We start from the raw sequence: 17,582 nt of genomic DNA on the forward strand, positions 1-17,582 counted from the left end.
AGATCGGCGCTTACTGGTAAGTGTGTACAATGCGGTACAAAGAAATTTAGATTTATTTCTATTAGACCCGGAGATGTTTTAAAAAAAAGCGAGGAGGTGACATCGCAGCCAAATTGGCAAAACTCCCCGGAACACCGTGGGCAAAGTATCCAGGAGAAAAACACCTCCCAGGATATAACTACTGTGGCCCCGGAACACGATTAGATATTAGACTCGATGATCAAAATCAACCCAAACCCGGTGAGTATCCAATAAACGCTATCGATAAGGCGTGTCATGCTCATGATGTTGCTTACAAAAGTAGCGATCTGCAACAGCGTCATATCGCGGATGTAAAATTAATTCACGCGCTAAATGCTATTCCTGATAAATCCGTCAAAGAAAAATTGGCCTCATGGTTGGTAAAATCGGCTATGAAAGGTAAATTAATGATTGGCGCTGGTAATTAATAACAATCATCCAAGAAAAACGATGGATTCCATCTATTATTCTCCGAGAGGATACTGGAAGGGGAAGGCCGCAATTGGTAAGCTTGCAAGCGCTGCAAAGGTAACAAAGACCACTGCGGCTAATTGGTTATCCAAACAGGCTATATGGCAAATCTATCTACCACCGCCTAAACAAATCAACTTCTCGCGCTTTGATGTCAGCGTACCTAATGAAGTTCATCAGGCTGATATATTATTTCTGCCGCATGACAACGGTTACAAATACGCGCTAACCGTAGTTGATGTTGCGAGTCGATACAAACAAGCGGAGCCTTTAAAAACAAAGTCAGCAACTGAAGTAGCCGATGCGTTTGAGCGGATTTATCGAAGAGGTCCTCTGCGCTGGCCAAATCTATTACAAGTTGATCCCGGTAGTGAATTTCGCGGCGCTGTTTCATCAACGCTGAAACATCATAGCGTCGCGATACGACGAGGTCATACTGCGCTACATCGTGATCAGGCAATTGTTGAACGATTCAATCGGACTCTCGCTGAACGGTTATTTGGATATCAATACGCGAAGGAATTCATCCAAGAAAAACGATCTCGTGAATGGGTTAAAAGGTTGCCAGGTGTAATTGCAGCGTTAAATAACGAGATTACCCGAGTAATCAACATGAAGCCCAGCGACGCGATTAAATACGAGTATATACCCGGAAAATTAAAAATAAATAGCGTTTCTAAGCCGATTCTTGGCGATGTCACTGTTAGATATCTATATGAACCAGGAGAGCTTGAAGGCGGTAAAAAAAGGGCTACCGATCCTATTTGGAGTGTTACCACACATAACATATCAACGATAACACGATCAACTGGTAGACCACCGATCTATAGACTGGATTCAACTGCTCCTCAGCGCGGATTTACACGCGAGCAACTACAAGTGATACCTAACGATACTCAATTGCCCCCACGTGGTATTAACTAGCGCCGTTGCGTCTATTGCACTCAAGACAGGTCAACCTCACATTGTTTTTGACATGACCGAGACTGTTATCGATCCTGTCCACGGTAAATTGGCGAGCGTCTTTATCCGAATAACGCCAGCGCATTACACAATTACAACTCGCGCAGTGATTATTCTGTTGTTGTCGTAACGCAATTATTAATTCGGCATCAATATCAAAACGCCGCTGTTTTTTTTTATCCTGTTGGCGGTAACCCGAGAGTTTTCTATCAATGACGCTTGCATCGATAATGTCGTTGTCGTTGGTGACTCCGTCACTGACTTCGTCAACAACAATTCTTCGAAGCTGATTTATTCTCCGTACTCGGGACACTGCAAGATAGACTAGATTCGACCATTCGATGCGATTATCAACTATCCAAACAATTGTGTCCGTGATGGTTAGTCCCTGCGAGGAATGTATTGTTGTTGCGTATCCTAGCGTCCACGGGGATTTATCAGCACGTAGCGCGTCCTCGACGACACCGATATCAACGAGCACGATATCATTCAGCACGAGAATTTGTTTTTTTGCCCCCGACGCTGTCGGGGCTGGAATTTCAACTTCAATGTTCTGCCGCCGTGTGTCCGCGGGTCTATAACATAATGGCACTGGACGCGTTGGAAACTTTTCCTTATGCAACGTAAACAACTTCCGCTGAAGTGTGTCTCTGACTATCTTTCTACTCGCTACAATCAAATCGTTTGGTCTCCATGTTTCCCAGAATTCATTTAACGGCGTTTCCGGAATTACCTCGCGGATTATTTCACACTGAACTCTATCCGGCTGTAACCTGATTAGTTTTTTAACCCCGCGCAGTTGTTCATCAAGTGCTCGGTAATCAGTATCGGTTTCTTCATAATAGTCCACGAACCCGCTCAACCAATCATGTGGACCCTCGCCGACAAATGGTGGTGGTTGGCCATGGTCCCCACACATGATTACCGCTGTATTCGCGCGCAGCAACCACTCAAGAAACATTTGTAAAGTATCTAACGAAACAGTACATATCTCATCCCAGATGATAATGTCGGGAATAAATTTTTCACCCATTTGATCAGGAGTCCACTCACCGCCGCTGTATCGAAAGAAGCTGTGATAAGTAACGGCGTCAACATTTCGTTGTTTTATCTCTCGCGCTAGTCTATGAGTCGGTGTAAGCACGATTATACTTGCCCGCGTTCGAAATAATTCAATTGCCCGAGTCGTCTTTCCTGACCCGCCACAGCCGCTTAAATAAACCGTCTTGTGTCTACAAATTGGATCAGAACACGATGGTGCATTAGACCATTCTGACAATTTATCACCGCGTAAGTAGTTGTTCTCAACGGTGACATCTGCTGACGGGGAATAATCGCGTCGTATTTCATTTTTAATTCTCCATGTACCCCAACTCTCGTCCGGACTAGTAAACTCGGCTACGTTTCCCTTGTACGCTACGTCTATATAAAATGAATCAACGGCTACTCTAACCGCGGTATCGGGGAATCTATTTATCATCGAGAATAAATTGATAGCGGCATAACCCAGCATAGACGCCCTCAAATGCGGATACGCGGGGCTGTCTCCATCAAAGTAGGTAACAACTGTACCCAACTTTGTTCCATTGGACAAGAAAGCTGTTTCGCAGTTCACGTATCTATTTTTCGCCACTGCGTCCTTGATTACGAAATCATATTCTGCATCATCTATAATCAGCCGTGAGCAATATCGTTTGTAGTCGCAGTTTTTTCCACCTTGTGTGAACTTACCAATTATTCTTCTACCGAGATCTTTTGCCTCGTGGTTTCGTTGGTTAAATATCCTCCTGGACCATTCGATGATATATTCCTCGTCAGCATCAATGTTTTTTCTGGACTCGTCAATTATGCTATCTAGACGCTCCGGTTCTGGTAACCAGACTTCAGTCTGTGCCCGGTATGATATAATCGCGTCACTGACAATCAACGAAACTAGCATGCTACAATCAATCATATACCGTAGCAGCGCTATTGGCAGCCACTTCTTTTCAGTCATGTGTCTACCGATCCAAATATAACAACAGCGATGAAGTCCTGCTGCGAATTCAAATGATACTATGCGAGCGAATCCGGTTAAATCAAAATCAGGCAGTGGTCCATTAATAGCAACACGAGTCATTTCATGTCTGGGGTGTCCAAATCGTTTGAAATACTCAGCGGCGGATCCATACCCGAGAAAACTCGCTGGATAACAGGCAACCATATCAACGGAAATCATAGCGTCGCGGTTGTATTCAGTGTTCCATAGTCCACCGTGATAGTATTCCAAACAACTGGATTGTACATCCGGTAGAAATTCCTTGCGCGTTGGGCTCCACGCATTTTTCCTCGCTGCAACATGAGCTGCAACCGATGGAATCGTGAAACAATTTGTTAGCAGTTGTTCATCATGCTCTTCAAATTCCATGGCGGTTTTTTTCATCCTGTTGTGAAATGCTTCAGTGCGATATAATTCACCGTTTGGTCTTACAAACTGATCAAAGGTATCAGCGCTGCGAAGTAACCACACTGATACAGGGTCGTTTTTACACAAACAAGCAATAGCATCAAATAGTTTCCTCTCCGCGAGAAACCCGTTCTCTTCCAGGAATTCTTCGGGTATATACTTTACTGTTCTATCCCGTGGAAACACTGTAATCGCGGGTGTCCATGCGTGTTCGTTATGATCAATAATTTTGATTGGGGCTCCCTTCGATTTGTACTTCGATTCGTATAATACTTCACCGGTTATCGTTGTAACGGTTATTGGAAATCTCAGCGATGTTTCTAATCTCGCTATGTCGCTGATGGTCGCTCCACGCTCTTTTACGGTTAGTTCCCACTGGTTGATTTTGCTACGTCGTAAATCAGTCAATTTGTTTCCTCGACATGCATTTGTAAAATGCTCTATTATTCGTTCTGCTACACAATTTATCCCCGTTGACTGTTTCATCGGCGCTAGTTTTCCGATATCAGGTTTCTTATTTAACGGGTATATTCCATAAACAACTGCTGTTTCAGGATACGCTCGTTCATAGTATGGTCTGTCAATTCCGGTTAACAACCCCGGCTTGGAGTCGCGGCTAACAATGACTGTTTTCTTGTCGCTGAGAACTGGTTCAAATTTATCACGTATGATCCAATCGCCTGATTCCACCCGGACAATGAATTTTACTCTGAAGAAATACCTTTTACTGTCAAGTTGTGATATTATCGTTGCTGCGCGGTTGTCGTTCATGGTAGCATCAACAACGCCATCAATTCGAAATGTTGACCAACTATGAGATGCGCCATCACGCTTGAATTCATTGATACAATCGCGTATTTTACTCAACAGGGTTCTATCGTTTATTAATGCTTTTGGTGCGTCCTTGAGGACTCTATCGAGATTGAACTTAATATTTTTCCGGGGCTTAATTGCTGCTAATCTCTCGAACTCATCCATATAATTAAAACAAGTATTTAAATGAAAGAATATAGTATAATGAATCACTGCAAATGGTTGATGATTGGGTCGACAACCCCGTGCAATAAATCATGTAGAGGAGAATTCTGCGGGTATCATTTACAAAGCGTTCGTAATGGTTCTCTTGGCCCCCTCCCGTGCTTGGTTTGTCACGTCGGTGTAAGAGGAAAATCGCAGTTGTGTATTAATTGTGGCGGAAAGCGATACAGGGAACTAAAACGCTATTATGACAAGCGAATTAAAAACGCCGTCATTGACCCCACCGCAGACTTCGTCATCAAAACCCCCCAAGACTACGTTGAAAGATTCATAATTAAACCAAATAATAAATTAGACAAGTAGTATTATTATACAAATGGACCAAGAGTTCAGACCTCACCCTGTGCTCGTTAATTACGAGGCATCTCGCGACGGTATTGTTAGAAACCGCAGACTGAAGAAGCCGGTTGGATGGAAAAATAATCAGGGGTATTTGATGTTTGGTGCCGGAAAGAAGAAGTATCTCTGTCACAGAATCATCTATGAATGTTTTCACGGATTAATCGAAAATGGGCTTGTGATTGATCATATTAATAATAATAAGACTGATAATTCTCTTACAAACCTGCAAGCCATCTCTCAGAGTGAAAACACCAAAAAAGGTAAAACAGGGAAGCACGCAAAAAAAGCAAAGAGCGTCAAATCGTTTGATACAACAACGCACGAGGAAAAAACATTTCACTCCATGAATGCGGCAGGAAAATATTTTGATATTTGTATGCCCGCAGTACGATTTGTTGCAGAACGAGTATATCAAACAGCGATCTCAAAAAAGACGAGTCACAGAATTCGATTTTCATATATAACAGAAATTAGCGAGTGACAAGGTCACCAGCGCCTATGGCGCTGACAAGGCCACCATGACAGTGTGAAACGTTATTGTCTGTTCCGGAAGAAAACAAAGTATGAACACCTCGGAATTGATACACGGGGTTTTCATTTTTTTTATTTAAAAACAAGATGTTTTATAAGAATAATGAATATCGAAGACATCAATAATATATTAGCCGAGATTTCAAAATTAAAAAATCAAGGAATTGAATTATCTGATGGTCTCGACAGTGAAAAAATATTATCCGATTATGAAATTATTAACGAACAGTCGAAACGGGGGCGTTTTACCCTGGCCCGCGAGTATTTTTTCATAAAACGATTACAACATACGATCAATGAAAACTTGTACCACAATGACGCAAATGCATTCATTGGACTATTCACTGCCGTTGAAATAATACGAAAAAAACTCGGACGTGTTTATGAACGACGCCGGGAGATTTCTAGTAAGATCAAAAACATTAGAAGGATTATAGACGAAAACTCCGTGGAGCCCCCGATGGTACACTCGGCGGAAAATTAGAAAATTGCGGATCAATTTACAATAATGGTAGGTGAATCACTTACTACTCGGCTAGCCAGAGAGCGGCTAGCAGCGCTTAAAAAGTTTATACCGTTACGAGACAGGGTCCGAGAACAACTTCAAACGCGGCAGCAACTACAAACCGATTTTACTGTTGGAAGCGAACAACTCTTTGCCCCGGTAACTAAAGCGACCAAAGATGTTACGGCGGCAACTGTGCCCGTCCTCGATGCGCTTGAAAAGATAGCGGCAGAGACAAAACAAACAAAAAGGTCTTTAGAAACACTTCCTGCAAAAATAGCGGCTGCTACAACACGGAGGCCGCCACCACTCGCTATAACCGAACCACAAGAACCCTATGTTACAATGGCCGATGAAGAAGAACTAGGTGCTACTGCGAAAGAACCAGAAGAAGAAATACCCGAAGAAACACCAGAAGAAGAAATACCGGAAGAAAAAGAGGGGAATATACCCCGTATTGTACTCAAGAAGAGCACAATAGATGAAATTAGAGGCTTCAGCAGCAGGGAAGAATTAATTAATTTTGCTGCCAACAATTTTGCTAAGAGCATACGAGATAAGAAGCATATCAATAGCGGTTACGAGAAAAATATAAAGTCGTTAAAGGACTGGGCAAGAATAGTGTATTTAGCGAGTAAACATAAAGATGCATTACCACATCGTAGTAAATCCGATTACGACGCATTCCACAAGGAAGTTAAGAGTATAACACCAAAAAAAGGAAAAGGATACTCTGTTGGTAAAGAATCCTACGGCGTTACCTGTCCTGGTAGTGTTCTCAGTGATATATCACGGCTAGAGGTACTAATTGGAGGAAAACGAGCCGGAAATAACTCTACGGAAATAATCAATGAGGCCGCTGATATTTGCAAGCGGTTATTTGCAGGCGGTATTATGGACATTAATGCATATCGAACGCTCATAGACGAACTCGTGGATGATTAATTGGAAAACTGGTGTTTTTATAATAAAGATGATCATACACTACAACCACGATAAACCAGTACTCGTCTACGTGGTAAACTCGCGATTGCCTGTTTACCGCGCGTACTATGGAGATGGTCTCGGTAGCACCATTGCGGGGTTATTTACAAGAATGGCTCCAAAAGTAGCGCCGTTAGCCAAACAATTAGGAATGAAGGCTATTGATGTTATTCGTGATAAGGGTATTAGTGCTATTGGAGACGTTGCCGGAAGGGCGTTTTCTGCCGCACGAGACAAACTAATGTCGTTGGTAAAATCCAGGAGAAAAAAACAGAAACCACCGGTAATGCCATCAACGACAGTGATGCCTGCAAATATCAGTAAAGTAATAAATAACGCCGTGGAAGAAAAACTAGAGTCGTTGGCGGCTCAGTCATCCACCAACGCGCCCATGAACGCAATAGCGGGAGAGTGGTCTTAAACAGAATTCAAAGAATTTACGACGAAAACGACGTTGATGGATTTCAATTGAAAACATCAACATGATAAATAATAGAAATGTTTGCGCGAACCGCTGATCCCGCGTTTGATATGGACGCCCCAGTACGCAGGGATGATTCTGTCCGTGATTATCAATATTATTCTTATCATGCAGCGCAACCCGACCTACGATCGCGAATTGAACTTCAGGTCCAAGATACCAGTAAATACTTTCTGCCGTGTGAAGCGTTTATCGAAATCGAGGGAGAACTCGTGACAAATGCCGCCGATAATGCACCGTACGCAGATGACGATCATGTTCGAGTTGGTTTCGTCAACAACGGTATCATGGCGTTATTTGAGAGCGCCAGATATCTTATTGACGGGCGAGAAATTGAATCAATAGAACGCGAGGTTGATGTTGCAACGACGATAATTGGGTTAGCGAGATATTCGGATGATTACACAAGATCGGCGGGTCCATCTATGATGTTTGCGAAGGACTCCGCCGATAACGCTGATCATTTTCAGTACATCAACGTGCTAATAAAAGAAACTACCACAATTGACCAGGATGAAGCAACCAATCCAGATCGCAGAGCAAAACCAGGCGTTAATTTCACTGTTATAAAAAGTCTTAACGATAATTACAATATGGGATTCGCAGCACGAATGTTGATGCTAAAAAGACCACGCCGACAGTTTTCATGCGCGATTCCACTCCATCACATATTCGGATTCTGCAGAAATGTTAGAAAAGTTGTCTATGGGGCCAAGCACACAATCGCGCTGACGCGAAGGGGCGATGATAACAATGCAATATGGCATGCTGCTGGCGTCGCTGCCGGTAAAGTCGTTTTAACTAAAATGGCATTGTGGATGCCGGTGCTGACTCCATCAGTTACCACGGAAGCACGATTGTTAGCATTTATGGAACAGGGAGGGAAATCGCTGTTGAGTTGGCTAACGGTAACAACTGATGCTAAAGAGGATAACGTCGCCGATACGTTTACATGGCACCTAGCATCAAAACAGGGTGTTTCGGCCCCACGTCATATATTCATAGCGCTACAGAATAGGGAACGATTGGGTAATCAAGAACGCAGCCATATGATATTTGATCGATTAGGAGTCGTGGAGGTTTCGCTGAGAATAAACGGACAACAGGAACCATCCGAGGATATACAGCTTAATTACGGTGACAACCATGTCGCACGTGTGTATCATCGATTGCTGTCATATATGGGTCGTGATCAAAACGTCGACACTGGTTTGCAAATATCACAACTTGATTTTAAAAACCTGTATCCGATTTATTACTTTTCGTTGGAACATCTTGATTTAACGAGACAATCCGTCGTTGATATACACTTCCGAGCTCGTATAACCCCAGCTGGTGTTAATTACAGAGCGGTCGCTGTCATTCTCAGTGATAAATCAATGCTGCTAGAAGGTGTTGGTGGACGAATGAGAATCGTTGATGCGCCAGTGGAAAACATGTAATTGAAAACACAAAACGCGTTTACAATAAAATGTCGTATAGTGTCGTCAGTGTAGAGTTGACTGATGGTCAAGTCAAGAAATTACGATCAAAGTCGGCTAAACAATGCGGAACCACAATAACGCTGAAGCCGTCACAGATGGCGGGTGGTAATCATAAGATATCGTTGACGGCGCGTCAAATAAAACATTTCAATAATGCGATGAAGAACAGAAAGGGTGTTCAGGTAGATTTCTCGGCCGCAGCGATCAAAGACATGGAAAAGACCGGTGGGATATTTCCGCTGTTAGCCGCGATTCCAGCGTTGATTGCCGCGGCGGCCCCAGCAGTGGCTAAGGCGGCGGCGTTAGGAGCCGTTGGTACCGCGGCGGGGATGGCATTGAAGAAGGCAACCGGGAAAGGCTACAAAAAAAAACGACCCGTGGCCGGAAAGGGTCTAAGACTACCGGGAACCCCGTATTCATGGTACTCGGGAAAGGGTCTAAGACTACCGGGAACCGTTTATTAACGCAAGAGTCTATGACTCCCATGTCTAATTTTGATTTAATAGACGCCGCAAACGCGTTAGCGATAAAAAACTTCAGAGGTGTTTTTATGAGGGATCAATTACCGGCGGCACCAAGGAATATTGAAACAGGCATAATTAACCTCGATGGGTCCTCCGGAGCGGGAACTCATTGGGTTGCATACGCGATTGATCCGCGTGCGATCGTCTATTTTGATTCATACGGGTTAGCCCCGCCGAAAGAGTTTATGCGGTATATCCGGGCGTGTTCAGCCCGGGCGTGTTCAGCCCGGGTTTTTTATTCCACGCTGCCAACACAGCAGTTAAGTGACCCACCGATATGTGGCCGCGAGGTATTGAACGTACTTGCGGCGATTTCATCATCGCGAAAACCACCTCATGTGGTTGTAAACGAATACACTAGTGGGGTCGTAGAAGCTCAACGGATTTTAGAGAATAACATTTACAATAATAATGATTGATATCTGGGGACGACCGGTTTCGGCGCTGAAAAAGCCCACGGAAACGGCCGCCACCGATGACATAAAAAAACTAATCGATGATGAAATCGCTGATACGTTGAATCTAACAAGTGTTGACCCGGGCGAAATAGTTGTATTTCAAGACCGCCAGGGTAAATTGAAATCCAGTAATGTGTCACTAAATGACGTTTTAATACGACAGCGTGATGCCGCCGAGAACGCTATCGTGTTGTATACCGGCGACGGACGACTCAAACCGGGTGAAGATATATCGATAATAAATGGAAAAATAAGTACACTTGGCGACAATTATATAACCATGTCGGATTCGTTAAAAAATTTATTATACAAATTTAACATACAAGCAATTCAGTTCGAGGGGGTACAAGTATCCGTCGCCGGTATGCAATTCATTATCAGTAGTTTTTTTGGAACCGCGATGATAGCCGAACCAAATCTTGAAACAATAAGAGATGCTATTTTGGAGTTTACGGCGATGTCAGCCAATTTATCCTCGTTACGAAAAAATGTTAACAAGATTGATAGCGCCGTTGATAAATTCTTTGGTAAAAAAAATATCAAACCGGATGAAATCACAATAACTATAAATGATATCACTGCGTATGGACAGGAAATAAAAACAATCAAAACTAATGTTGAAGAGAACAAAAAAAGCATAAACGGGAATATATATGAAATAGGAACGATCAAAACTGATGTTGAAGCGATTAAGGACAGACTACCTAGAATGACAGAGCAACTCGAAAAAATGAAAACACCTCATGGGATCATCGGCAGTGGCGTATACACGGTTCAATACGGATCATTCGATTGGACTCCTACGCGTAATGCAATAGATGTCACCGCAATTGTTAAGGGTATTTATCGATTGACATTGATTTCGGCGATGCAGTTCAATATATCATCGTCGAGTTCATCCGGGTTTAACAATACAATATCAACAATTATTGACAAGAATACAGCCGAACAGTTTATAATTAGAGCCGTTGATAGCAGTCTATTTAGAACAAACATCACATGGTATGTGGAATTTGTAGCGAATCTAAGTAATTAAAAACACTAGCTCTTTTAAAATAAAAATGACCACCAAGGAAATTGAATCAGAGGTATCACCGACGTCACATCAATATCGATTCGATACCGCAAAAGAATTTTCCGCGAACTTGAAAACGCTTTCCGAACAATACCGTGCAAAAATAAAAAAATACCGCAGAAAAATAACCACCATCGACGCGGTCGTGTACTCGGTGTCGGGTATAGTAGCTGGCGCCGGTGTTATTTTATCCACGGTGACCACGATAACCCCGATCGCTGTTCCAATCGCTATCTCCGCGATGACAACAGTTGCTGGAGTTGCCAACGCAATCACTAGGAAGATATCATCGTGTTTTCAGAAAAAACTCAACGAGTATACAGTAAAACATCAAATAGTATCCGACGCATACTCGAAATTATCCGGGTTGATCTCGTTATCGATTGATAATTTGTTCGTATCCGATGTTGAATTCTCCACGATGGTCCAGTTGTATAGCTCCGCGATGTCAAAAATCGAGGATTTTCAACTGGAAGCCGGAACCACCTGGTTGTTGAAATTAGACACTAAAGACAACGAATAATAATAATGTCGCTGAACCCCGAAGGGTCTCAATTACTTCAGCGGATCGCGGAGAATACCACTCCGGTACAAACAAATATGATATCGATAACGTCAACAAAACCCGAATTCAGTGTGAACTTCCCATCGCCGGTTCCAGTGAAGGAAATAGCGCTGGCAAAATTGCGAGTATATCACAGTTGGCCTAATATTCGAGCAGACGCATTTAACGGACAACAACCTAATAACTCGCTGGTTTTTGCATGGACAAATAAGCCCGATGGGACCCCAGACTGGAATGAGGTTACAATACCAACTGGGTCATACCAAATAGAACAAATCAATAAAGAATTTCAACGCAGGATAAAATCGATCACAGGAAAAGAATCAAAAATCGCTATTACGGTTCATGAACCGACGTTATCGTCGACGATTGAAATAAGCACACCGGGGTATATGGTTGATATTTATAACAGTTCAATAAGAACCATACTAGGATGGCCTAAGAACCCACCCGAGGACTTGCACACGAATGCGAAATCGTATCATGAAATTACCCCCCGGTATCTAGGTAATTTATCTACTATAAAAAGCACGTTATCACCCAGTTGGTTTTTATTTCAAGACAGGAATATCATGCAGTGGTATTTTCAGCATAAGAAAACTACTGAATCGGTCGCCATATTAACATTTATTTTAAGTGATATCACTGATATGTTTGCCGAGATTAATCATTATTACCAATTACAACTAGAACAGCTACGGCAAACAAAAGCACGAAAACACGTTGAGGTGTTAAATCAACTCATATCAGACATGGAATATATCAATGAACGAGTCGTTAAAATGATATCCGATAACAGCGATGGTAGTAAACAAAAATTCCTAACCGAGTATAATATCACAGAAGCCGATTTACCCGATTTCAAGTTTCCAGGATACAACGCGCCAGAACTAAGAAAGTCTCTTGATGATTTTCTCGGTCCATCAACTAATATCCTCAAACACGATAACGGAGATGGTGGTAGGCATATCGCCCCGTACAACGTAAATATCGCATCGGTGATAGCGATTAATCTAGTGTGTGATGTTATCGAAGGGAGTTACCAGGTGGATACCAAGCAATCAAATCAAGCTCAACAGGGGTATATCCTTTATTCGTTTTCACCAACAGCCCCTCCGGGATTTTTAATCATTGAGAGTCCGATTAATCCGGTCTATATGCGATGCCATGATCGGTTTTTAACGAGAATTAATTTCAGACTTACCGATCAGTCAAATAACCTAATTGATCTACAGGAGGAGGAGTTAGTGATCACTCTGTTTGTAAGATCATTGTAAATAACTACTCAGCAGCAGGGGGGGCGATGACATCGACGCGGTCGTCGATGTGCTTACCGGACGCTGACGACGCTGGGGATCGGCACGCAGAAGGTGTTAATTAAACCAAATGACGTTTGGACGATCCCCCAACGACGACGTCGTTTTTTTTTTACCAGGCGCTGACGATACTAGATCGTTGAGTGCAGAAAGTAATAATTAAGCAAAATAACGATTGGACAAAATGTCCGATTCGCCCCCCCTGCTGCTTGATTTGGGAGGTAAGCATAGTTATGATCAGGTAAGTATTTTTGGTGAAATGTACTTTACTAAAAAAGTTGTTTTCTCTGGAATTCTGCTTTTTTCATTTCTGTCGAAACTCTTTTGGAGACAAAACTAGATCAAATTTTTGTTCAATTTCAGAAAAGGTTTTTCTGTCATCTATGTATTTTCATCATTAATCTCCATGTTCTGAGCAGGGACATTTACCAGAAATTTGAGGAATATTGTCCAAGTATAATTCCTCAGCAAGAAAATCAATGTCTTTCTAGTTGCCACTCTCCTGCCTGAGTATTGAGTGTTATGTTAAAGTTTTTGCAAACTAACAAAATGCAAGAGTTGGTGAGTGGATCCACCCACTTGAAGAAAAAAATACTTGTCAAAAGCTGATGCAAGTCCTTCTTGACTGCCAACCAACATGAATGTTTTCAAATAGCATGTGCAGTGGGTTTAGTTAGTTTATGGAAAATAAAAGTAGTCTTGCTATCTTTCAACTATTTTTAGTTTCCATCAACCACCTCAACTTGTTGTATTATGTATACACATACCTAATTTCAGGGATTAGATAATCCATGAATTTCACAAAAATAAACAAAAAATGTGTGTGTGTGTGTGTGATTTGGAAATTTAATTAAGCTTTAACAATTTTTAATTCATATCGCTATGATGTCTGCAGTGTTACAGTTTATAGTGATGTCTAGCACTGGGGCATAATGCTGCAGACATGTAGCATGATGTCCCACCCGGTCACATTATCCTGACACAAGGCTGACCAGTCCTAACACTAACCTCTTAATGCTGAGTGCCAAGTGAGGCAGCTGTTAGTACCATATTTGTAAGTCTTTGGTATGACTCAACTGGGGATCGAACCCACAACCTCCCACACCTGAGGCTGATGCTCTAACCAGCGGAGTGGTTTAAACAAGAATGTTTTACATTTAAGTGAATGAGGCAAGTGACAAGCAGCCTAAAGCTTGATTTCTTTCTCTACAATTTAGTAAATTGCAGTACAGTTCTCTTTGTAATGTTTTGTAGCTGGAGAAGCAGAGAGTGAGTCAAAAAGCGACAAGAATAAATCAGAACCTGTTAAGGGGGACTCTAACCTGGATGTGGTCATCTATGCTAGGTCAAAGGAGGACATGGACAAAGCCATCAGGATGATAGAGAGGACCATGGATAGTGAGTGGACCAGCAAGTCAATAGCAGATCCTGGAATTAAGCACCTAAATACTAAACAGGTAATTCACCAGCCTATCCAGGGCTTTCAGTGTAGTTTGTCTCTTAAATGTCACAAGTAATTCACCAGCCTGTCCAGGGCTTTCAATGTAGTTTATCTCTTAAATGTCACTGGTAATTCACCAGCCTATCCAGGGCTTTCAGTGTAGTTTCTCTCTTAAATGTCACCGGTAATTCACCAGCCTATCCAGCGCTTTCAGTGTAGTTTGTCTCTTAAATGTCACTGGTAATTCACCAGCCTATTCTTCACTTTACAGAGTACAAAGGAAATAAAGATTATCAAAGGATTCTAAACAATTAGGAAGTGTGGCTGACAGCTATATTGATTTACATTTCTAGCTAGTACACTTAGGATTCAGTATACATTTTTTCTTTTCAATATGTTAGATTGAGCTTGACATGAAGTCATGACAACTCAGTTGGCCTAGTGGTTAGAGCCTCTGCCTCAGATGCAGTAGGTCATGAGTTCAAACTATGGCCAAGTCATACGAAAGACTTACAAAAATGGTACTAACAACTGCCTTGCTAGGTGCTCAGCATTGAAAGGTTAGTGTTAGGACTGGTCAGCCTGGTGTCAGGATAATGTGACTTGGTGGGTCATCATGCTTCATGTCTGCAGTATGATGTCCCAGTGCTTGACATCACTATAAACTGCCACACTGCAGACATCATAGCAATATGACTGTAAATTTGTAAAAGCTATGTTAAAAATCTAAATCACACACACACAGACATGAAACAATACATTATCATTTGAGGTTTTTGCAGAATTCACTTGAGAAATCCATAACTTATTAATATTTCCTAATTTTCGAGAAATATATTCTACATTGTAAAGTCAAAAACAAATTAATACATTTTAATGAAGGAAGGACCTTGGCTTCAGCAAAATTTAAAAGAAACATTTAGTTTACCTTCACTTATAGGAGTTTATATATATATATATATATATATATATATATATATATATATATATATATATATATATATATATATATGTATGTATGTGTGTGTGTATATATATATATATATATATATATATATATATATATATATATAATTAAAAGTTTGACGCATTGATGATAAACATTGTTTAATTGAAAAGTTTGTAAAGTACATGTTGACTTTATTTAATACTAGTACAATTGTACAAACTCTCATTCCAAGCCCTATGCAGCTCAATGGCTTGCTGCTGTCTCTCAACATAATTCTTGGAAATTTCTTTTCCATTTCACATAACAACGGCAATCATATCTCCAGCCATGGACATACACAAATTGGCATGTGAAGTCCAATAAACATAATTATGTCCTTTCAATCTTTTATTCACATTAATCTGAATACTCCTTTTTATTCTTCTGATGTGATTATTAACACTTTTCTAGAAGCTTATTTTCTGTTTCATCTTAGACATACATTGCTTTCTGGACGCCATTTAAAAAAATTCTATAATCAACAGTTTGCCCATGTAGATGCTTCGCATGAACAAATAGGTGCAGTTTAAAGCATCTGGGGTGCTGCTGTAAAGTTAGTCTGGTTCCCTGACTAATTTCACTAATTCTAAGATGAAACCCAGATCCAAATAAAACATGGATGAACCAATTATCTGGATTTTTCGGCAACAATCATTTTTCATAATTTTTGCTGGTATGCCCTCTGTCCATATTTTCAGGGTAATTTTCGTAAGACTTATGGCAAAATTGTAAGAGTTGGTGGGTCTGAAATTAGTTTGCTAAAATTTATGATCTGGATGACTGGATTAGGTTTTTATTAATATTAATGTTAGTAAATGAAAGATATATATAGTGACATTGCTTATTACTCATAATTTATTTTGATTTATTAAGAATTAGAGATGTGTTGTTTCAATATAGCTATATAACTGGTGTCTTTTGGTGTTTTCAGAAAGATGATATTTACAGAACTGGTAAGGACAATAATGTCAGCATACAAATTGATAAAAAGAAAGGTGAAATACAGATGATGGGGTTCTTCCTTGATGTTATGCCCATCTCAGACAGAATACATAAGATACTACGTAAACAAGTGGAAAAATATCATGTACAGAAAGAAGCACAACTGCTTGCTAATGTAGTCCAATGGTTCTACATTGAGAATGGAAAAGAAGTCGAGTTCTCTGCCGATAAAAATATCACCATTGAAAAAGCTTTCCAGGCAAAATGCAATAGTGTCAAAATCCAGGATAGATCTGGAAAAGAATATGAGATAGACTTCAGCAAAATGGTAGAAAAACCAGTGAAAGAGCCAGCATCAGAAATTCCAGTGATAAGAAGAGATCTCATTGACAAAGGTGAGCTGTCGTTTTAGCTGATGAAATGTGTGATACCTTATGGCTTTTTTTTCCTATGAATTATGCATTTTTCTAAATATAAGTGCAGCTCTTAAACTGGACAATATTGGAACAATACAGTCAAAGCAAACTGGGTTACAAAAGGGTCCATGTGTTGAACTTCCTTTATGATACAATAATCCAATTGCTATTTGACTGGTTAATTGTTGATTTTATGGAGAAGAACAAACAACAAAAGAACATTATAACTAGTCTGCATAACTACCATCCATTGCTTATTCTTGATTTTCAAAGTTTATATATATATATATATATATATATATATATATATATATATATATATATATATATATATATATATATTTGTTATGACTCTATGGTGTTAATAAAGTTAAAGAAAAGAGCAAAACCAATAAGCTTTGCAAAATTCAAAAAATAATTTATTTCCCTAGAATACAAAGTGAAATTTAAAAAGAACTTACAGTATTGTGAAATAAATCCCAAATAGTCCTAAAGGTTCTATGACAAGTCCAAATGTATGAAGTTCAAATTGAATTATAGTGGTGTTTAAAATAAATTCCAGCATTGAATGTGTTGATGTGCCTGTAATCT

The 17,582-nt window shown here is 40.6% G+C and overlaps 1 protein-coding gene across 1 annotated transcript in view; it reads left to right on the plus strand.

Annotated features, from left to right (window-relative positions):
- LOC149795463 (protein mono-ADP-ribosyltransferase PARP14-like) overlaps nt 1-17,582 on the plus strand; it is a 94,328-nt gene that overhangs the window by 55,436 nt on the left and 21,310 nt on the right. Inside the window, exons 12-13 of the mRNA XM_089963805.1 lie at nt 14,459-14,661; nt 16,565-16,970. Of these exons, the coding sequence (XP_089819931.1) occupies nt 14,459-14,661; nt 16,565-16,970 (609 nt within the window). The remainder of the gene's footprint in view (nt 1-14,458; nt 14,662-16,564; nt 16,971-17,582) is intronic.

This window comes from Sinohyriopsis cumingii, chromosome 7 (genome assembly GCF_028554795.1).
Source record: "Sinohyriopsis cumingii isolate HCF-2022 chromosome 7, ASM2855479v2, whole genome shotgun sequence".
In the NCBI taxonomy this organism is placed as follows: domain Eukaryota; kingdom Metazoa; phylum Mollusca; class Bivalvia; order Unionida; family Unionidae; genus Sinohyriopsis; species Sinohyriopsis cumingii.